We start from the raw sequence: 24,515 nt of genomic DNA on the forward strand, positions 1-24,515 counted from the left end.
AAACCACTAGACCGCAGGCAATTTAGAAAATGCATGCTTTCGGTGTACCATAAAGCTACGCAAAGGCAATCAGCCTCTACTACTGAAGCACCAATCTGGAACAATAAAAATTATAATGCTACATGACAAATCATCAATCAGGAAATCAGAAAAATAAAAACATTCTATAATCAGGTCATAAATGTTAGCAAGATGAACATATTCAGTTCTTTATTGAGGTAAACATTATACCCAAATTGAGCTGCAGAACTATTTAAGGACTACAAACTGTCTATTTCAAATCACAACACAAGTTTATGAAACCAAGCCCCAACACATTCAATGTATTGACTGCCAGTTGTTTAAAAGCAGGAGTTTGCTTGGTCTCAACTGACAAACACTTACTTTGGTCAACTACAGAAAGTTCTGTAAACCTACAGGCAGCACTAACACTACATTAATGTACAAACTGTGGTATAAGAAAACAGTAACTATAGGAGATGCCTAACGAACCACGTCAGATTCTTCCATATGTTCGCAGGCTGCCTTGCAACATCAGATTTATGGTATGATTTTTAATAGAATAAGCTTACCACAAACATTCACACAACAATGATAAAATTGTTTAATATATAAAAGTAATCTGAAACACTATTCAAGTTGGAAAAACAATAGCTGGTACGCACCATAATGGTGACTAAAAGACTTTTCTAAAAAGCTGGAAATCAAATAAACCCGAAACTGACTAGTGGATGTTGGACTTGGCAAAATTCACCCAAATTTAAAAAGTTACATATAATTTAACAGACTATTCACACATCGATCTGGGAAACAACCACACATAAAATGAACATCAATAGCTTTGTAACTCTGCTAAATTCCTCCTGGCACCCCTCTACACGTTCTTTTATTCCCACCGCTTAGTAACTTAAGTTTGCAGCAAGCCCTGAACTACTCATGGATCAAGCATGATATCCAGTCTTAAGATGTCATGAAACATGGAACGCAAGTGCATGCATATTTACTATTTTAATATACCTTTTTAATTTGTATCTTCATACTTTTCTCTTAATGAGAAACAACAGTTACTTACCTGTGAACTCCAGTTCTCCCACATTGGCATGTTTCATATATTCACATGATTACATATTCTCCATCATTGGGCTGGAAACCCTTGGTAGTCAATGTTAACATAGTAGTGTCCTTACAATCAAATAACAGGGAAACCAGACAAACTGTGGTCAATTAAGTGAATGGAACTCCGAGCTCTCAACCCCCTACAGTGGCTGAGCGGTTTAGAATTTCTCCTGCAGTGAATCTGACAGGAAGGCATCACCTCTGAACTCTGTTCTTCACTGAATATTAACTTTCCTTAGGATTCTGATGTACAGCCGCTTCTTGGGACTCCTCTCCCCTCCAGTAAAGGACGGCCACTCTTTGTGGAGTTCCATGCACCTCATTGACCAAAATGTGGGCTACACAAGTAGGTGAATGCACTACATATAGTTTATGGCGGTTTTGAAAGGTATACGAGTATAAGGATAATGATATGTAAACATAGACTACTGAGGGTTCCAGGCCTGGCCATAGGGAATACTAAATTAAGCGAAAAGTGTTAGGAGCGTGCCTATCCCTCTTGGTGCCTAGTATAAAGAGAAAGCCAGATTCAAACATTTTAATGTTATTGGTTTTGGTCATCTATCTAGTGCTATGCCATAATTTAAAACTGGGTGCCCTAAATGGAAAAATAAAAAAGGCTCTTTACATAATTTCTGAATGACTCACCTGAGACCATCTTGGTCTGGTTCTGGCAACAGATCGTGGGGCAGGGGTTCCATTTGGTGCAGGTTTCAAGCGGTAGAATGAAGAGTCATTTGTTGAAACAAAACTTTGCTGGGAGGTTGTGCTCATCGACCCTGCATGAAGGGAAAAAAATACTTCAAAAGAAAGCCACATTTTCATGTCACTAATGTAGCTAGGCACATTAAGTAGTATTAATGAACTGCAACAGAATGGTATTTCCAAGCCCTAGACAACATTTAAGCGTGGCAACATGTAGAAATATATCAGTCAAGTCTTCGGACCATGCACAACTCAACGGCAGTTCGAAAATTCTTTTAACAAGATTTGGCCCCGTCCCTCGAATGCAAATACCAGATACTACTATGAACTCACTGAAATGCCTCTGGTCTCTTTTTTGCTAAGCTTTGACTGGGCAGCAGGACTGAATAGTCCAGGCTTACTCTTGGAGTTTGTCAAAAGATATCCGGGAGGAACAAGGAGGCACAGGTTGGTTCTTTTACAGAGCATTCAGGAGAAACAGGATGCCAGAAAATTCTTCTCAGTGGTTGACTGCCAGTTCTGGGACTATTTTCCCAGATTATTTGCAGTAAATTCATTAACTGTTTTAATTCAAAAGGCGCTAAGAGTAGGTCTGAGTAATCTTGCTGTGAGAAAGAGTGCCACTGGGGCTTAGGTGCTAAATTAAAAAATATTTGTTATAATGTTTAGTTTTAGCAGCACAAGCATCCTTCACAGTAAATAGGTTATCCAATCAGTGTTACACTTCTGTAAAGAGGATTAAGACTTTGACTATATGAAGCAAATGTGCAGTAACTAGAAGAGGTTGCATGAAATATCTGGAGCCTTCAATGTAAGGAAAGTGTTACTTGAGCTGTTAACTATCTGTTTGTAGTGTTGTAGATCCATATTCTCAGCACACTCCTTCCAACTACAGCAACAGAGGAGTATGGGACATGGAGTAAGTGTAGCTGAAAGTTACGGTGAAATGGTCCTATTCAAAAACCTCATCTGGTGCATTGGCTTCCTTCCAAGGAGGAGGGTCGGCATATGTGAATCAACAGCACTACAAGCTACAAACCCAATAGTTATAGGGAAAGTAACCTTTTCCATTTGTAGCATAAGTTTCTATTGCACTGCACAAGACTATAAAGCAGTGCCCACCATATGGTGGATAAACTGATACGGCACATGTGTGAAACAAGGTTCCAAACATCATTTGGTCAACTTGAGCCTCCTGACTGGCTTGAATATTCACAGATTATTTAGTAAAAATGTATGATTCTCATTAAGTAGCTGTGTTGCACGTCTGCTAGCAGTAAGTCACCAAAGAAAGCCACTGTAGCCACTTTCTTTCTAGTAGAGTGTGGCTCTGGCACACATGATAAGGGATACCTTGTCTTTCCATTGCAGACATATATGCATTTGACTATTCACCTTACTAAATACAATTTTGAAATGGGGTTTCCCCAAATAGGGTTAGTAAACGCAACAAAGAGTGGTTCTGTTTTTTGTTGATGGACTTTGTTCTGTCAATGTAAGACATTAGTGTCATGTGAAAGTCTAATCTGTGTAGTGCTCTTTCCACCACCAATTGCTGGTGTGGAAAGAAACTAGAAAGCTCTTTGGTTTGGTTGACATGGGAAGAGAAAACCACCTTGAGAAGAGATTTGAGATTAGCCCTTCAGACAACTCTATCCCGAGTACCTGAGTCGAGGTTTTTTCCCATAGTTCTAGCCTGCAACTCTTAGACTCTTCTTAAGGAAGTGATCACAATAAGAAAGCCCACCTTCCAAGAAGGGTATTGCACTGTGCAATAGTGAAGTGGCTCAGAGAGTGGCCAAATGAGCCAAGTAAGCACCATATTAAGGTTCCATTTAGGGACCAGCAGTGCACTTGAAGGGACTACTTTTTAGGACCTCCATAAATGTCAGACTTACTAATTTTGAAGAAATGAGTGATTCCTGTTCTGCATGTAAGCTGTGATCGCCGCTAAATGTAGCAGATTTGATGTGTATGTTAGATCTACATTTTGACGGTGCAGCAAGTAGCACCCTAGGGCTTGCTCCGAAGCCTTCATAAGCTTTGTTTTCTTACTGAAGTAGTGGTGTACAAAGTGTTTCCACTGTGCAGCATAGCATCACAACGTAGTAGGCCTCCTGTAGGATTAGCATATGCTCTTCTGGTGATTGACAATACCCAAACTCTATGACCTTGGCAGCCAACAGCTAGATTAATTTCCTTAAGGTTTGGCTGTCTGAGCTGCTTCTACTGCTCTGTTAGAAGAGTGGCCCTGAAGGGGCACTTTTGTGTGGGTGGACTGCCACCTTCAGAAGCATTGAGTTCCAGGGCTGCCTTTCCTAGGTTGGCGCTATCAGAGTGAATCACTGATCTTTGTTTGAGCTTCCTCATTACATACAGAGTCAGATGTAGCAGAGGAAAAGCCCAATCAAATATCTCAGGCAAACTTACTGCATTGCCCATGGAATGTAGCTATGGCAGATGAAGCTTGGGCATTTTTTTGATGGTGCATGTGCCCCATAAATGGAAGGAATGCTGAAATACTTTGGGGCGAGGCATCTTTCATTTGTGTACTTGATGCATTGTGCTGAGAATTAAGAGGTCATCTCCTGGCAGATGATATGCAAGGATCTGTATCTTATTATGAATATCCCAGTGCCAGATCTTTTCAGCTAAGCAGACAGCGGAGTTGAGTAAGTACCCCAGTTTCTGAATGTATTACATGGCAGTCGTATCGTCCATCTGCAACTGGACTTTATTTCAAATGAGCGCGTAGAACGTTCTGAATGCTAATTGTATTGCGGTCAGTTCGAGAAAGTTAATGTAATAAGGGGAATGGGGGAGGAAGGACACAGAGGTTAACTAGTCATGTTTCCAGATGTGCTCTCCAATGTGTGAGTTAAGCATCCGGGGTAGTGGTTACCTGTGTTAGAGGATCCAGAAAAGCCTTGCCCAGTGACAAATTTTGGTCATTCCATCATGTTAGCCTGTGCAGAACACGGAGCTCTAACACTAGATCTTCTCATTGACTCGCCACTTGTAAACATTGCCCAACTAGGCACTCCTGTAAGGGGTGCATCTTCAGTTGTGCATGCAGTATTATGGCTATGTCTGAGGTCATCATAACTAAAAGAAGATTCATTACTGTTTTTAAAGGTAATGGGTGTGTAGGCATTTTACAAGCTCAGCCTCTTTTTCATTCACCACTTTCTTGGTATGGGTAGGCTTTTCCAGTACTGGAATTTAAACACCGCCCCCATGAACAGCTGAACTTGTGGCTTGAGATTGGATTTGTTTGGTGTTCACTGTGAATCCTACACTGTAGTAACTATGCTGCTCCTTGGGTGTGTGCTAGGCACGCTTGTTGCTTTACTGCTGCACTCTATCAACCAATAATCCAGATATGGTAAAACATGGATGGCATTACAGCGAAGATTCACTGTGACCTCCACTAGACATTTTCTGAATTCTCTTGGTGCTGTTGTGACTTCAAAGAACAACGCCTTGAATTGTCAGTGTTGGCCACTTACTGAAAAATCGTAGGTAGTTTTGATGCACCGGATGAATAATAGTGTGGCAAGAAGTATCTCTGAGGTCACAGTCACTATATGGTCTATGCAGAGCAGAGGCATAATATCCTGTAGGGTCATTCAGAAGTGTTCTGACAGGATGTAACAGTTGAGATGAACGAGACAGAGGCTAGGCTACAGGGTACAATCTTCTTTGGGACAGAGGAAATACAAGGAGTAGGTTCCTTGTCTATGCTTTTGTCGGGGTATGGGTTGAAGACTCCTATGCCGAGGAATGCTTGTACTTCAGAGCTGCCACTGGTGTTCTATATTGATTGTGCAACATTGTCGTGGGATGTTTGTTGGTGAGGTGTGGAACTCCAAGCAGCAGTAATGCTCTACCACAGATAGGACCCACTTTTCTAAGGTTAATGCCTCCCATTGAGGCAGGAATAGCCCAATCTATATAACCTCAAAGTCACTGCTTGGAGAGGGAAACACATGTAATGGAGCCGCCTCTTACTTTGCCTGTACCTTCAAATGCTCCACTCTCAAAGCATTTCTGGCATCTCCTGATATGACTGGTGTGGCTGGTAACCCAAACGTTATGGTGATGTAGCAGCCTTTGCACTTCTAGTCTGATTGCGAAACCAAAACATAGCAGACGGGTTTGAAGGGCACCCATGACCTTGGTGGTATTGTTGTCCTTCTTTATTTTATTCAAATCTGAGTACCAAATAAATGTTCTCATCGAAGGGACATTTAGGAGATGTTGCACCTCATGGCAGAACTTGGATACCCTAGGCCACGAATGCCTGAGCAGGATCGCACTGGTATTCACCTCTCTGGAGGCAGTGTCTAGGGCATACATCCAATACACTTCCTACAACGCTTCCTGTGTGCTTCAGCATGATGCTTGCCCAACTGAATTGCTCCATCTACTTCTGTGGGTGTTGTACGTTTTGAGGAGGACCAGCAGTGCCATTTATTTGAAACCCAAATGCAACACTCGTCAAGAGGCATTTATCTTCTGGCTCTCCATGTCTAGAGGATGTGTGTCAAGTGTGCCCTGCACCACAGCTCTTTCAGGCCATATGCACCACTGGAAAGGCATGCAGCACTGCCTCCTAATGTATAGGAGGAGTACTCCTAGGCAGTCTTGTAATTCATCTCTATCCTGGGAGTGACAACCTACGTCTTCACTGGCTCCTTGAAATTCCCTGGAGCACACCTAGTCTGGTCTCCAAGCATAAGCAGGGTCTGGACAGAGCTTCCTGCCTTCAACAGAATCTCTATGAGGATGTCCTCCTCCCTTTCCTCTACCACGGTGTGCAGCCTCCCGTTGAATGATGGCATGATATGTTTGTGTCATTGGCAGAGTGATGGTTTTCTAAAATAAGGCTCCAAGCTAGATTCGTCCTGAATGTCAGCGTTATAGTCTTCCTCAGGTCATGTTTCTAGATTGGTGGCAGATGCTGGTCACAGGGGTCCTGGCAGTCATCTTGACTATTGGGCTCTGAGGGAGCGAGAATGTGTTGGGCGACCTGTGGTGATGGCAATCTATGCAACGACCGTGGCAGGAATGGTATTGGGCTGGGAGTTGGTAGTTAATTCTGTAGTGTGTCGAGGATAACTCCATGGATTAGACCCTGGTTGTTGTGGCTTTTTAGGTACCTGGTATCCCTCGTGTTTTTCAGAGACAGCCTTCTCGCAGGCATGCCTCCTTTTCTTCAAAAGTGTGGTATCCGGCTCAAGAGAAGGGCAGGATAATTTTCAAAGTGATGTGGATGTAGAATCTCCTCCATTTAACATCGGGAAGGTCTTGCAGCTCTATTGTCAGACGAGAGCGCTCATTCAATGCTGAGCTTAGAGGTTTTTTGGAGCAGACGCCAGAGCGGATTTTGGTGCTAAGAAGAAAAGCTCTTTGCCTTGGATGCTTGGTTGATTTTCTTTCTGCTCCATGTTTGGTATCCTTGGCTTGAGAGAGTGGCTATTGGACCCTCGCTTACTGAGTTTCCGTGCTTGATACCAGATTCCTATGAGAGCGATGCCCTGCTTCCATGTGCAGGTGTGTAAGGCTGAAGCCTGGAGGTCAGATCCTCTGTTGCAGGAGGTAGTATGCTGTACTCGAAGTGGTCTTTGCCGTTGGTGCAACCTTCACCTCGACAGGCCCTCCTCCACATTGGAACCTTCCCAAGAGATGCTGCTAGGACTGTTCATCGCTTCCCCAGGTGCCAGTCCAGAGAGTCCTTACCCAGTCAGTTCCTGTTATTTGGATCCTCTGGGTCAAAAAGCAGATCTGGCAAATTCTATTGCCTCATTTTATAATGCGTCCAGTGATACTCCCTCTTGTACCCAATTATTTTTTTATTCTTGAATGTCTTGCAATCATAAACATTTCTTGTGGTCTTGAAGCAAGCAACTGTTACATACCAAATAATGGTCTGACCATGAGAATTTTGCATTGCATTTTTAGCAGAACTATAACAGTACATTCTCCATCACCCACCTTTCCCACAGTCATTCTCATATAACTGGTTGAATGGCAGATCCTTCCAGTCCAGGTCAAATCAAAACTATAAACTGTGAGGAGGAGTTCAAAGCTTTTGATACCTGCCATCCAACAATGCCTGGTTGTTGTGCACTGATTCCAGAGCTTGAAAAGAAAAATCAGAAGCCGAAAGCAGAAAAATACAATCTGAGAACGTCTCTGCCCTGGAGCACTGAGGACTCAAAGAGAAATTACAAGACATCTAGTGACCAAACCCACTTAGAATAAAGAAAACTTGCAAGAGTCTGCGCTACACACTAGATGGTAGACGTGTGCAGAGGTTGCAGCGTACAGCCGTAGATGGACAGTCATTTTGGTCCCCATGTGGGTTGCAAAAGTGAAGTGGAGATGTCCTCTTGTGGTTGTCGCTTAGTGGAGGCTGGCTCTCAAGTACAGCTTTGGTCATGGGAAGCTCAAAAGCTATAACAATGCGTCACTGACAGGTTTAACAAACATGCAGGAGCTCAAAACAATGCCTACATAGTCTCTGGTTTTGGTCTAACTAACAGTTCAGGAAGCAGGATATCAGGCTCTAGAAGTGTAAGGTAAATTTTAAGCACATATTGCAGTCTACCACCTTATGATCAAGGCTTAGCAGCCCATATTTTCTCAATAGCCCTAGGGATTTTGTTCTAAGCCTGTAAAGGAAGAAAGTCATCACTCCATCCCTGGTTCAGTTGTTTTTATACATGGGGTGTGCAGTGCTCTAGAGGTCAAAAGGTTAACACTGAAAAGGTAAGGGCCGGGTTCCCCATATCGTAGGCCTGGGTTAGCAACCATTTCCAAGTGTCCAGTCAGACTCAAAGTTCACGCCAAAACATTTAACGGAAAACAATTCTTGTAAAGTGCACCTCTTTCCACTAGCCACATCTCCATTGCAACCATTTGTGGGTGAAACTGAAAACATACCACTTGTCTATTCAAGGGGTAGAGAATCTGTTCTCAGCACAAAGCCCATTTTTTAAATGAAATGTGCATCACTTGACCAAGCCAATTTCAATAGATCAGTATCGTTTTCTCTTGCCTTCAGCATGGTGGAACTGGTTTGTAACTTGAGCCAAAGCACAAAGGTCCTTCATGGTATTGTGTGCTGAAAACAAGGCAATGGCCTGCCCTTCGCAGTGGATTCCATAGGGAATGGAATCTAAAGGAGCAATGCAAGTAAGGTTAAACAAACTCTTGATGGCTTGGAAACCCCGCCCATTTTCTCTGCATGCTTCATTTTCTATAACAATTGTCATCATTAGAGCGTAGGACAACACAAAAACAAAACATAGGTTGGATTAACTGTATAGGATGGCCACTACCAATATAAATGAAATGATTCATCAAGGTGCAGCGGATAATGTACAAAAAACCCTCAATCTCCTTTGCAGGTGGACTAAAAAATATTAGGGCAGATTCCTACCTCGAAACACAAGCAACTCTAGCTTGGGTTGCTCAGGCTTCCTTAAACTATAGAGGGATTAGTTGCCAACAGCCAGTCAGAAGGTTATAAATATGGAGGCCCTTTTCTGACAGACTAGCAGAATTGTTGAAAGTGCCTTCTGTTTCAGCAATTCAGATTATCTACCATCAGCCAAAGGGTCTCTGGAAAATATTGCAGTGGTTCATAGTTCACTGAGAGGCACTATATGCCTGCAGTTTTTTTTCCACTTCTGGGAGTGGGAGCCGATTAGCAGATTGAGTTAAAATCCAGTTACTGGAGAACTAAAAATGAATAAAAATATGCTCACACTTAGTTACGAGTTGGGATGGTGATGCCATCTGCATGGTGAATAGTTGTGTTGCCCTGCCCAGAGTGCCCAACTAGGAGTATCTTGTAATATGTTTTTTTATAACCGAGACTTTACTTACATTTTGAGGTCACTGCATAGAGCCACGTCTGGCTGGTATCACATCAACATTACTATCACATGCCTGACCTATCCAACGAAAGTTCATCATAGATATTATAGTTGTGTATCCCATGATCTTGTGAATCTTCTACCCCCACTCTAACCCTCCCCGGTTGTTGAGATGCCCAATATAGAACCCTTGGCTAGCCAGAGTAGCTTGCATTTCAATGTTTAAGTGCCACATGCATTACCGTCCATATTGAGAAACAAATCCTTTTTAAACCTGTGAAAGAGCCATCTCTCGCTTTTTTCAGTACCAGAGTCTAATAATATCTCCCTGCTTAACCAGTACAAGGGTCTTCAGTTTCGGTACCTTGGTTTTTTATGCTAGCCATAGCCTCATATTAATCTGTATGTGGGTGTAGAGTCCTAGGCATCTCCCTTGATGCAAGGTCCTGGACATCTCCAGTAACCTGGAGGGACACACTAAAACTGCCCTCATTTTGCTCACTGTGGACTACAGTCAGGGTCCTGGGTTTCGCCTGTAGAAAGGTGGTACAGCACACCATGTTGTGAGAATCAACAGTTGTGACCATACATTATCTGTGTCCCTGGAGTGGAGGCTTACTGTTATAATTCGTGCAAGGTTGTGCTTCTATGGCCAACTCAGATCCTACTGCCCATATCCCAATTGCTTGATTGTAAATGTGGCATGTGTAATACTTATATTGGATGTGTGTAGTATGAGCTAGAGTAACGGAGGCCTTTTGGATCCGTTGAGTAATGGAGGCCTTTTGAATCCACAGAGTAATGGAGGCCTCTTGAATCCAATTTGGATACCCCTGACATATACCTACACACAAGTTGTTCTCTCAGACAGAGGCTATGGATATTTCTGAAGCTGGAGTACGGGTGGCAGGGGGGACCTAAACACTGAGGTGGAGAGAGGAGACAAGACTCCTTTAGAAACTGATTTAGGCTTTTTGATGAGATGTGCTGTTCATTAGTCCTTCTGCAGCACTGCCATTTGGTAGATTGTGATGGGGAAAGATGTCCTGCTTTGGCAAACAACACCACTGTGACTTAGAAGTGCACCAACTGTAGCCCTCACCAATGTGATCAAGAGGTGCGCCTGAGGCTACCCATTGTGCTGCTGTGACACCCTCCCATTTCAAATGGTGTGCACTACCTGCAGCGCGTCACCAGGTGACCCAGAAGCAGGGAGGGACCTGCCCCATACCATGAAGCCCCTGAGACTCAAAGTATCTCAGAGGGCTTCCCATACTGTTGTCTCCTGCTGTAGTCAGCCTGGATTGACAGAAGTGGATACTCTGACTAGCATATCCACTCCCAGAACTACGAGTGGGTGAAGAAGAGTGTCGCTCATTCTCCAATGGCTGAGATTTGGACACAGAGACCTACAACTGGTGAGACTAACAAGGATTATACTCTATAGAGTGCTGCTTATGCGGAACTGGGGTAATTTTAGATTTGTGCAGCACAGGAAGTTTAACCCCAAGGCGAATCTACACAGCCTTTAAAGAGAAAGAACAATGTAGATTCTCCAAGTTTGTGATGAGAGAATCTGGATTTCATTAAAGACACGGAGGCTAGCATTATGCATAAGCCTTTTATTCCACCACTCCTTGCAGCACTTAGAAGTATTACATCATCAAACCAAAAACTTCTAGAAAATAGAATGTCCAAAACACAATATAATCCTGAACACAGCAGCCATCTTCCTCTTTTACGCTGCTCGTGAGGAAAACATAAGAACTCCAACTTCACGCTGATCTTCAAAAATTCTTTTACTGTGCATCTGAAAAAAGATTTTTTTTTTTTTTACCATTTGAACACCATAAAAAAACAATACATTCTAAAATATCAAAATAATCTTCAAACTAAAATAACCTCACCCATAAAGGGAGGGTGGGAGGGATCATGCTAGCCTCCGTGTCTTTAATGAAATCCAGATTCTATCATCACAAACTTGGAGAATTTACATTTCATGGCAAGACCGGAGGCTATCATTATGCATGTTCAAAGTTGTGATAAAACCACAGACGACACATGCCCCAAAGGTTTCAAATAAAACTTTGCAAAAACATCCGCACTTGACCAATCAGCTGCTCACAAGATCTCCTCTAATCGTCCACCAGACAGGAAAGCCTTACTCGCCATAGCACCTCTAACAGAATGAGCACCAAACTCATCCAAATTCACACCTGCTTCAAACATACAAAATCTCACCCACCTAGCAATTGTAGCTGAAGTAACTGGCCTAAAAGGTTTTACAAAAGATATTAACGTATCATCTCCATCCCTCCTAAACGCACTCATCCTAACCTCGTACTCCTTTAAACACAACGCCACACATAATTTAGGATGGTCCAAAACCCTAGGATAAAAAATGTAACTCGACATGCATTTAGTCTTCTTAGTTACACTATAAAGAACCCCATCAGGAGTAAAACATCTATTACGAATATCTAAAGTCTTTACATCTGAAACCCTTCTTCTAAAAGAAATGAGACGCAAAAGACTTGCTAATTTTCCAGACAACTGTTTAAGACTCAAGTACCTATTGGGTGGCCAATTTCAAAACAAAGTTAAAATTTCATTAACATTCCGCATACCGTTATATTTTGGCTTAGGTCTTCTCAACTTTATTCCTTTCAACACTCCGCAAACCAAAGGCTCCCTACCAATCAAGCAACCTCTAACTAAACTATGACCTGCTGCAATAGCAGACCTATAACAATTAATTGTCCTATAACTTAAACCCTTACTAAACAAAAAAGACAAGTAATTAGCCAACTCTATGGCAGAAGCCTCCACGGGATCCAAACCCCTTTCCAAGCACCAACCAGACCACTTCCTCCATGCTCCCAAATATCGTTTCCTGGTTCCTGGAGCCCATGATTCATTGAGCAAATCCTAAGCCTGCTCCGAAAGCTCTCCGAACTGCTCTTCTTTCCTGATATCTTCCAGACAAGAAGGCTCAAGGCCCCTTCCATAACCAAAGGATGATACATTCCTCCTTTTCCTATTAACACGTCCTACGAGTCTGGGACCAACAGAGGCTTCTACCACTAACTCCAAAAGACCTGGAAACCAAGCTTGACCAGCCCAGAACGACGTCACCAAAACCAGCTTGCACTCCTGTTTCCTCACCATCAACAATACTCTCTGTATCATTGCAAATGGAGGAAAAGCATAACATTGATCCTTCTTCCAGTTCTGCTGAAACGCATCCACTTCCTCTGCCAATGGACCTGGCCTCCAACTGTAGTACCGATTAAACTGAAAAGTTAACCTTGGCGCAAACACATCCACCTCCAATGGACCCCACTCCTTCACTTTTCTCCTGAAAATTTGAACATTCAGTTTCCAGTCGCTGTAATCCCTTAACAATCTTGAATTCCAATCCACCACAACATTGCTCTTGCCTGGAAAATACTCTGCCTTCAATCCTATTTTCTCCTCCACACAAAAATTCCAAATCTCCTTTGCTAACGGAGACAGATTATTTGACCTGCTTCAACCCAATCGATTTGTATAATGGCCTGCCGAAACGTTGTCCATCTTTAACAAAACATTATAATTCTTCAATTTCCTTCCAAAACTCTTCAAGGCATAAAGCCCTGCTTGCATCTCTAACCCATTTATCTGCACTGATCTCTCCTCTTGAGACCACCTTCCTCCAGTCTCCTGATCCTCCAGACAAGCTCCCAAACCAAAGAGGCTTGCATCTGTCTCCAACACATAATCCGTGCAAATTCCAAAAATGCACGACCGTTCCATGCCTCCAAATTCTCCAGCCACCAAACCAACTCTTCCCGAGCCTCCTCTGAAATAAAAACCTGATCTCCATACCATAACCCCTTCCTGAGAGCATCTGTCTTCAACCGCTGTAAGGCTCTGTAATGAAGTGAACCCGGGAAATCTGAATTTGCCTGAATCAAAGAAGAAAATAAACCTATCACTCTCGCTAATGCCCTCAAGTTCACCATATCCTTTTTCAAAACACTTCAAAACACTTCTCACTTCTGACTTTGTTTTTTACCTTTTTTTCTGGTAAACGTAAACTTTTTTCTACAGTATTCACATTGAAACCCAAAAATTCCAAACATTGAGTCGGACTTCTCTTTGTTTACCACAAAACCCAGATTTTCCAAAAGTTCCATACAAAAAAACACCCGATTCCTCAACTCCTCCTGACTCTGAGACATTATGAGAAAATCGTCTAGATGCATAATCATCTGAACACCTCTCTCCCTCAGAAACTTAACCACAGGTCTTAAAACCTTTGTGAAACACCAAGGAGCAGACGCCAGACCAAAAGGGAGAGACGAAAATTGGTACACACAACCCAACCATCTGAACTGTAGAAATCTGCGACTCTCCTCCGCAATAGAAATCGTGAAATAAGCATCCTTCGGATCTAACTTAACTAACCAATCGTTTTCCTGCAAAATATCTCTTAACAGATGGATTCCTTCCATCTTGAAATGCCTGTAAACCACAAATTGATTCAAACACCTCAAGTTTATTACCGGTCCCTTTCTTTCCACCAAAAATATTGTACTTACAAACCCTTTGCACTCTTCTGAAACTTCTTCTATTGCTCCTTTCTTCAACATTTCTAAGACCTCCATGCCTACAATCTCTTTTAATTCTCCTTTGAAAACCAATTGATTTGGCTCTCTTAATTGAACTGGCAATTTCACCAGCTCCACCACATAACCCTTTACAGTTTCTAAAACCTAACTGTCTTTTGTTATCCTTTTCCAATTTTCTTCGAAAAATCTCAACCTTCCCCCTACCTTGTCTGGGGGAAAACCAAAACTCGTCTTCATACTTACTAAATGAACTTTGAGCAAACTGTGCTCTTCCCCTTGGCTGCCGCCCTCTTCCAGATCCTCTTCCTCTTTGCAGGAAAAATCCTGTTGCAGACTGGAAGCCTCTGAATGCAGCTCTACCACCGGATTGATACTGTGCCCTCGAAAATCCTCGGCCAGGGAAACAGGCTTTTCCCCCAGGCCCTGTCAAAAACACCTCTGTTGAAGACCCTTTTCAGGTTAGGCTGAGCCTTATCTAGACTTGTAAAGGTAGCAACATATTTGCCAACCTCTTTCACTAACCCTTCACCAAACAGATACCCTTTTGGGTCATCCGTATACTCTTTTTTTGAAAAATCAGCCAATTTCGGGCTAATTCTCATAAGTACTCCTTTTCTTCTCTCTGAAATTAGGGCCGAGTTCGCGTTTCCCAACAAGCACACTGCCCTCTGAGACCAACTTCTTAGAAGGTCTAAATCAACATCAACCTTTTTCATCTTGGCTTCCTCTGCCATATCAAGTATTCTCGCTAATGGACCCAATATGTCTAACATGTCCTCACATTGTTTCAGAGCTTTCTCAATGCCTTTTCTAGGATCACGTCCCATCTTAAAAAGAAAACTAATAAGATCAGGGTCCAATTCAGGAGTTAAACATGCCTCTCCATCTACCACAGGTCGTGAACACTCGGCTTTCATGACTGCCCTGGCTTCCTTCTCCAATGGCTGCCGTATCCATAGCTTGATCAACTCCGCAACATGAGGCAGAGGCCACCAATCACCACTCCTAGGATGTCTAATCAATTCCGGGCTAAACATCTCCTCACCCTGAGAATCTTTCACTAAACCCTTCTCTTCTCTTTCCTTTTCTAATTTATCTTTGTCCATATCCCATCCGTCGCCATCATATTTATCAAGAATGAACTCATCTTTCTCACTTTCTTTATCTGAAATCTCTTCAGGAGATTCCTCCAGATCTTTTGTGCCGCAAAGGACACCCTCTTTAGTGCCGAGTTGGACACCTTCATCTCTTGTGGTGCTAGAACCACCATTTCCTTTTATAAATCTTATATCTACATCAATATTCTTAACCTTCTTAGATCTTTTTCATTTTTTCTTAATCTCATTACTCTCTTCTTCATTTACAGACCAATATTCCTCCTTACAATCATTAACAACTCTCCTCTTCCTTTTTAAAACGCTTTTCAGAACATCCTGCATAGAATTTTTTATTTCTTCTTGCACCATTTTCCTCAGGTCAGGCTCCCCTGACCCTTCCCCTTGAGTATTCTCACTATTCTCCATCACACCAAATATTCTCTTTAAATAAATAAATAAACAAACCTTTCCTAAAACACACCTAAATTATTCTCTGTGAAGCACGATCCTCAATTATCTCTTTGATGACAAATTCCCTCTTCGAGTGGCAGTTTCAACTGACAACTCGATCACGTCACAAAACTATTCTTCCCCGCTCTAGTCCTCATCTAAAATGGCTTCCAAGCGTCATCACGCATGCAAGCGTGACGTCTCACCCAGCACCATCTTCAATTTCTACTAAACACTGCAAGCCTCCGAGACACTCGTATGGCTGGCGTACAGCGCCGGAACGTTCAGGAGCTGCCGCAAGACGAATAAGTACACTTGCGAGCTCCCCTTTGAAAATAAACAGTCCGTTTACTCTACTTTTCCAATTCAACCCTTTAAACTAAATATTAGTGTCTCTCACAAAACAACCTAATCTACCTGAAACAAGAGGTTAAATAAACAATATATAACCCATAAATTGGGTTAAACAAGTACAAAGATTCAAACATACAAAAATGCCATCTCACAATATTAAACTAAACCAAACATATTCTAAATGAACACCTTCTAGATCTACAAAACTTAAGCTTATAACTCATTACTAATATTATTAAAATATTTAGTTAAACAACAGCCTCACGCAGGATATACTTATCTGCAAGGAGCAGCAAAATAAAAGAGGAAGATGGCTGCTGTGTTCAGGATTATATTGTGCTTTGGACAGTCTATGTTCTAGAAGTTTTTTGTTTGGTGATGTAATACTTCTAAGTGCTGCAAGGAGTGGTGGAATAAAAGGCTTATGCATAATACTAGCCTCCGGTCTTGCCATGAAATCATGTGAAAAGAAGTGGTGAATAGCGTCCAAAGAAACGGTAGCATTAACACTAGATCCTTGAGCTGTGCCCATTAGTATTTCCTGTTTAGCATCTGGTTTTTAATGTGTGTGTAATAAAGCATTTCTCTAAATTAAAGCATCAGGTTGAAAAAGTTGAACATTTATTACAGTTCTCAGTCTGCACCCGCCCCCCCCCCCCCCCTACCTCTCTGAGAAGCCCGTCACTGCTTGCCATCGCTACCACCAAGAGTCAAGTGCTGAAGGGAAAGTATTTAGCCACATATCCAGAGCCAGAATAGGAAGGATCCTGGGGCATCAGAGGCAAAGGACAGCCGAGGCCCAGTAGCTCTTACATGCCCCATGACTCCATGAATAATGCCTGACAAAAGGAAATACTAGCAAGACATTTTTTTCAACGTTCAAAGATGGCCTCTTTGTAGGTTTTAATGCCTTTCGCTCCAGGTGCATTTTTCCAGATGCTAGGTCTGCTTTTGGTGAGTTAGATGTGGTCGAGCAGTGGACCATACAGATGACAACACAAATACGAATATTTCATCGTTAACAGTAAAAAACAATACGAAAATAAATCACCAACATTAGGTTTGAAGTCATGTGATTAGAACACACCTGTAGAAATAGTGGTGCTTTCAAACAATGTTGTCAAAGACTGTTTGACCTCACAACACTACGATAATGCAAACATTTATTAGTGAAAGCTTACATTTCAAGATAACATTTTTTTAGCAGACCTACCCATGCTGTATTCAGTTGAACTGTTGTCTGTGTCCATCTGAGTCCACCTCATGTCAGACATGGCACTTTCATTTCTTTTCCGCCAATCCAAAGCAATTCCATTGCTTACATGCGGTTCGACTGCCTTGGGCGGATCAGAGGAATCAGAGTTCTTGTCCTTTAGTCTTCTTTCCTGCTGTTCTATTTCCTGCAAAATTGTCCCATGAATGAGTTACTTACTTTGAAAATGTGCATGGGGTAACTGAATCAAAGTCTACACATAGATCACTTTCAGTGCAACTTCATTGTGCTTGAACGTGCAAGACTGTTTGTGCTTTTTCAAAAACAGAATAGTAAACTAGGGCCTGGTGCAGAAAAGCCTGAGAGAAGATGAGATTTTGCATAGAATTTCAGAAGTATGTCTACGGTTGTACAACCATTGCACAGTTTCAATAGTGACATTTACACACAGAAAAGTAATAGGGGTAACATTACCACGTGAGGAAATGGAACACTAACATGCATTTCAACTTTGAAACATTTGATTTATTTCTCCATTGAGACATATTTTGTCCCCATGGAGAAACAATATCCCCTAGTCCCTAGAAACTATCTTCACATTCCTGCCAGAAAAAACAATTAGATCTGCCTTTGATGGAGAGATAAGAGCTTATCACGGGGAGAGGTGGCAATGGAAAATACCCCCAAAACTTGTGAGGAGGTAGGTGTTCACTGCTAAGTTGCACCTGAACTGGAATGACCACAAATCCACCCCTAAGAACAATTCTGTTGATAAAGAAATGTCACCACGTTTAGCAATTTGCTCAAAAGCAAACCCATTCATGAGTGCAAAATTCCACCAGTTCTATACCTGTGTATCAAAAACAGATTGTTTCTCTTGTAAATGCCGTACTTTGGCACATAAGTTACAGCATAAGTTTCATCAAGCATTGGCAAAGCTGTATGTCTGGTAATGGCACGCTGAGATTAAACCTATTTAAAAATAAATGACCAGATATAATTTTAATCAAAACATACGTTTCCTAGCAGGCTGGCATCATACTTAAAACTAAAATAAAGGGTTTCTGTACCTGTACTAATGTATAGCACAGGAAAATAGGATTGTCATAATGGATCTTCAATAGGATCTTTGGACTCTACTGTCCCTTGTAAAGGCACTTTGAATTTACCAACTGCAGCCTGCTCATTTGTGCTGGTACCTGCAGGTGTTCCTCCCTTGAAGACGGGCTCAGTTGAATCTTGGGTGCAACTAAATTAAATACAAAACTGTTCACTGGCTGAATAGACATAAGTACTTTGATACCAGGAAAGAGGAGGAAATTATTATGGTGCAGAGGGTAGGATGGGTGGGGCGGGGAAACAAGGACATTTTATGTGAATGTGTAGCAGTACATTCTAAGGCTCCATTGCTTGTATGCAATATTTTGAAACAGAGAGAACCGCCACGCCACACCACACCAACCTCCAGATTTTGTTGCTACCCCTCAGCTTTTTTTATAAGCCTGCAGTACCATCGCTTTTTCCACCTGCTTTCCCCTGGAAAATGCACCCATTAACTTGCACAAACAAATTTGAAGTATTCAACAGTCTGGAAGACGTTGAACGTCTGTCAGTGGCTGCGGCCCCTAAGCAGTGTTTGTCCAGCTCTCCCAGGGTTGCTAACTATACTATTGTTTCTCCTCTTCCTGAAAGTACCCCAATAAGAATTGTGAGTTGTAATGTGAACGGACTCTGCTCGAAGCTATGCGTGCCTGACTGACTATCATTCAACAAAAGTTATGATATTGTCATGTTGCAGGAGACGTGGGAGGTTGTGCCTTCGCTTATTGATGGGTTTCAATGATATAGCATCCCAGCAGCCGGTGGGCTGGCAGTGTGGCTGAATATAGCTCTAGGTGGCCATGTGGATATCTTCGAAACAGCTGGTGATACGTTGGAGAGCCCATTTTACCCTTCACTTGTTTAACTTTTATAACAACGATTTAATCAAAAAACTCAATCCAAAGTTTTTTAAACTGACCAAACTACCTTACTAAGTTATCTGATAAGGTTGCTACCCTATGTCACACACTGTATTTGTGTCTTGCTGGTAATTTTAATGTAAGTTTCCCTCCATGCCAAAACACTCTAACCCCCACTGTGGGTGGCTGGATTCAAGAAGCTGGGAGTTGGAAACAATATGAACATCTTTTGACCTAGTGGATACAATGGAAATTGCAAGGAAGGACAACATTACCCCCCGCCCCAACCTATACAAGCAGAGTGGCACCCTCTACGATAGATTATATATCTGTCACAAGAAGCTTGGAGGAGGTTCTTATGTATGGGTCTGTTGTTCCATCTACCTTTAGCTACCATAATCCTCTTGAGGTTGTCATCCTACTGGGTCCCAGGAAAATGCATAAGAGATTGAGGGTAGCAAAATTCACCCTTCCACAGATAATCTAAAGTTGATTTGGAGAATGCGTGATCCCACCCAAACCCTTGAAGTAGTATTAAAAGAGAATATGAGATTGGTGGAAGTCTGTTTGGCAAAAGAGGACACTTCGCACCATATTGTGAATGCATTTAGTGATCTCTGCACTAGTGTCAAAAGAACCCTGCTTAAACCCGTTCGGCCCCCTAATAAGTAACATGGCTGGTTTAATCACATTTGCACCATGGCTAATTGGGATTTGAGATTAGCACTTGGGAAAAAGCCTAGAGATCAAGCACCAGTTACCATCTCGAGGAAGCAATACAGGGCTGCCACGTCTAAACGATGGCAGGCAGTTTTAAGAGATCAGTGGGACTCACTAGCGCAGGCAGTCTGCAAAAAAGACAGCAGACATTTTTGGGCCATTGTCTCTGATATGAGATGTAAAAAACAATTTGTTTCCTTGGTTTCCTGCCATATTATTAGTGAAGTATGGGAAGCCCACTACAGAAAAGTTCATGCTGTCCCTCCAATAGAGGATATTTTTAATATTGATGGAAGAAAACTAGCAAATGTTAAGATAACTATGGCTGAGGTGGAAGAGGCAATCTCACAAAGTGTAGGGGAAAAAGCACTCAGGCCATACTCCATTGAGCACATTTACCAGAACCTTTGAAAGTTATGGAACTTTGCAAGCTAATTTATCTGTTCAATTTGATCAAGCCATAGATGAAAGACCATTATGGTCCCAGTTTACTACGCAGAACATGGTAGACACAAAGCATGGATCTGGGAATTATATCAAATGTGTGTGGAGTAACCAACTTCTTTCTGACACCTTTGAAGACTTCAAACTGAGGCTGTTCCTACTTGGTGTGTAAGAGATTTATGATAGGGCCCTCATGCTTAGGTGTGCAATCATGCCTTGAAATATTTACACACAAATTGTAACATGCCTCATGGAAACAAAAAGTGTAGGGGCAAGTCAGAAGAGAAGTAAAAGCATTGATATAGATATATAATATAATATGATTATATATATATATATATATATAAACACCCACATATACATACATATACACGCACAACTAAACAACTAGCCCCAAAAACAAGAGAAGTCGTGAGCATGTTTTGGTGTCATAACTGTTCAGATAGAAATAGCTGCCATTCCGAACAGTGTTAATAAATCAAAGTTTTCAATGCAGCAGCTACAAAAAGATAACTGCACCTTCACAATGCATTCAGATGACAAATGGGTCATAAAGTACTTCAAAGGACTTTAAGCACTATCTAGCACTTTAAAAAAAATTAAACTAGCCTCTTAAAGCTTGGATAGCGCAAAAGCAAACAATAGACATACTTGAGAACACCATGACTGTTTTACTTCCTCTGCAAAAATGCCCTAAATGGCGCAAGGACTATGACTGCTCAGTGATGGTATCTACTTACTCTTTGCAAAGATTCCTGCTCCCTCTCCTGCTCGGCAATCAGGAGGGAAAGTTGCTGGGCATGCTGTTCCTCAAGTCTCTTCCTCATTTCTTCAAAAGCCACCATTTTTGTTTTCAGAATATTGTCTCCTAGAAAGTAAAACAACTCATGTTTCAGCATATTCAACACATTTTATGATTTCCACTCAATTCACATTGTTTGCTTAACGCTTTGGTCTCTAAACAAAAGATGATACACAATTTGTTGAAATACACAATCATAGGCAAGGAATAGGAACAGAGAATTATCAAATTAGGTGAAATGTTCCATTTGCTAGCATAGATGTTTTATTCCCACACTAAGTTGTGGAATCACAGAATATAAACAGAAGTTAGAAAAGATCTAGAAAGAGATAGAGAGACAAGGTAAACTGATTTGCAGTACGTATAAAAGCACAGAGAGTAGACAACTAAGAAACATTTTGGGCTAAGTGCCACTGAGCAACCAGTCACTGTACTGCTGTAAACTAGCTCTTCTCGGAAGACCGAAGTTCCTAAACTCAAACACAGTGCCAATAGCCTCATATCAGTGGGTACTACATGAAGTTAATATACATGGCACAGTAGTCTTTACAATATGCCCACAACTGCAAAGAAAAATATGCAAAGCAAGCTGTATTGTAATTCTATGTTCCAAACGGAGGCGTGAATTATGCTTTCTTTCTACGCTTTACTTTTTAACTGTAACCAGGTTTTGTAATATTAACAAACTACTTTTCCCATGAAACCTCAGAAAAACGAAAAAGGAAACACATTTTCCAATCAGAACACAAACTCTACAAAGGTTCTTCTTTTATCAGGTTACTCCTTTCTTTGCTGCTCCACAGCTGTCAGGTGAGTGCCTTTTTCTCTCTCCGTGACAGGGCATTACATCATCAGGGGAAGGAAGCAACTACCAGGAAAATGGAGAAGTGAGGGAAAGCAGGATGGGAAAAAAACATTTGAGATAATTAGGAAATAGCACCAGGGCTTTATGCTTTTGTTGGCACTTTTACCAGTGTTCTACTTGCACTAACCTCTTTTTTCTCCGACAGAGGGCAATGCGGGAATGCATATCAGTACTCCTTTTGCAGTGCCGATAATTCACTCAAGTTGACTTTAAAGAGGCCTTGACCCAGGTGTCTTCCCTGAGCCCGACTCTTTTTAATGCCTACGTCTAGACATTGGCACCAGTGATCAGATCCTTCGGATTTAATCTCACATCCTACGCGGACGACACTCAGATTGTGGTGTCAATGCGTCAGGGAGAATTGGATAGCACAGCAGACAGGTTCAGATGCTGCATGCGGAAGGTGAGCAAATGGATGTCAGGAAACTGCCTGAAGCTTAATTCGGCTAAAACAGAGGTGCTACTGTTTGGTTCATGTGAGAACTTCTGGTCCCCTCGCTGGTGGCCAGAAGAAATGGGTGCTCCCCCTGCTCCGGTCTCGAAGGTAAAAAATTTAGGGGTCCTGATGGATGACTCTCTCTCCTTCAGACCACACATCAACGCACTGGCCTCGGCCACCCATTATGCTCTCAAAACTATACGGAAAGTCCTGCCCTTTCTCCCAATAGAACACAAGAAGACAGTAGTGACCAGTCTGGTGCTGTCCCGGCTGGATTATTGTAATGGTCTGCTGCTGAATGCTCAGCAGGGACTCTTGAATAAACTTCAAATCCTGCAGAATGCAGCAGCACGCCTGATTACAGGCACCCCCAAGTTCTCCTCAGCAGCCCGGGACCTTGTAAAATTACACTGGCTGCCTGTTAGGAAAAGAATCGCCTTTAAGTCACTCTGCATGATTTTTAAGGCTCTGGACGGCCTAGGCCCCCAGTGTTTGACCCCTCTTTTTCAATGGTACAAACCTGCCCGAGCTCTAAGATCTGCCGAACAGGGCCTGGCAGTAGTCCCCAGAGCAAGAAAAGCACACTGGGGAGGTAGAAGTCTCTCCCTGGGAGCCGCTAAGGCATGGAACTCGCTGCCTTCCAACCTTAGACAGATCCCCGACTTGCTCACATTCAGAAGGGCCCTTAAAACCTGGCTTTTCTCACACTAACTTTCTGTCCCACACCTCCTAGTGATCATTCAGCGCCAGGACACCTCCGGGTAACAGTGCGCTTTAAAAATGCCCAAAATAAATAAATAAATTAACAATGGATTATATTCACACAGGCCATCAAGATATAATCTACCATCGTAGCTCTAGGACTCCCTAGACCACAAGACCAAACAGAGTGTTAACTATGCCTGTACGAGTTAGAGGTTTGGTCTGCTAATAACAGTACACTGCCTCTCATACCATGAATGAACTCTAATGTTTTTCGATTATTGTATATTTTTATCCCTATATGGAACATGATTTTATGACTTGGACACTGCAACTGCGTATGTATCTCTACGACTTATCGTGAAATTGATAATGATGTCTGAGATGTTTTTTTACACTAACTCTGACATTGGGGCCTTTTCTATTAATCCATTGACCTTGGTTCCTCATTCTTTTCACAACTTTGGTTACTTCCTCACTTTTCACATAACCTGGTCTTGTGCCTCGCTAAATCGCAACTCTCCCCTTCCACTGACTATCACCCTATTCAACCCTTGACTTTTTTCCGCCTTGCCTTGCTGCATTGTCCCGTGATTAAAATTTCACCCTTGCTATTTATTTTAACTTTATTTTCGCGCCTCTTCCTCGCTTCACTTTCTTGGCCCACACTTCTCTATCCCATATTGTTTTCAACCTGTCTATACTACTATCATGGTCCTATATATTATTTTCTCACCCTCTTTATTTTCCTTCCTTCTCCTTTAGCCCGCTTCCTCCTTTTCCCTTTCCATCCAAATCTACTACACTTAATTTTATACCACAACATCTCGGGTGGTGAATGTATACACCTGCTCTGTTGCATCTCTGTAAATATGTATCCAATATTGGTTGCCGTATTATTAGGTTTGTTTTTCACAAATGTGCAGCCATGAGGAAGCCCCAGGCCAGAAGGCCAATGTGAGGGGGCGAAACACGTGTTGGCTGTTTAATGTTTCTTTTTGTTTCAGGGATTTATGATCCGTCTCTGCTGTGCATGGCTCAGAATCCTCAAAAGAGTCAAGCATCATCGCACTATTTAAGAAAGCAATAAATTGGAATTTTTTCCACAAAAACAGTGAATACGTTGACTTGTTCTGGCACATCCTAAA

The 24,515-nt window shown here is 42.0% G+C and overlaps 1 protein-coding gene across 9 annotated transcripts in view; it reads right to left on the reverse strand.

The window, feature by feature from the left end:
- The window catches only part of CCP110 (centriolar coiled-coil protein 110), a 344,554-nt gene that overhangs the window by 84,560 nt on the left and 235,479 nt on the right, over window positions 1–24,515 (reverse strand). For all 9 annotated transcript variants that reach the window (XM_078665112.1, XM_078665109.1, XM_078665108.1 and 6 more), the window contains 3 exons: window positions 21,300–21,427; window positions 17,435–17,621; window positions 1,765–1,895 (listed from right to left, as the gene is read on the reverse strand). In XM_078665112.1, coding sequence (XP_078521238.1) covers window positions 1,765–1,895; window positions 17,435–17,621; window positions 21,300–21,427 — 446 coding nt within the window. The remainder of the gene's footprint in view (window positions 1–1,764; window positions 1,896–17,434; window positions 17,622–21,299; window positions 21,428–24,515) is intronic.

The sequence above is a fragment of the Lissotriton helveticus genome, chromosome 10 (assembly GCF_964261635.1).
Source record: "Lissotriton helveticus chromosome 10, aLisHel1.1, whole genome shotgun sequence".
Taxonomy (NCBI): Eukaryota; Metazoa; Chordata; class Amphibia; order Caudata; family Salamandridae; genus Lissotriton; species Lissotriton helveticus.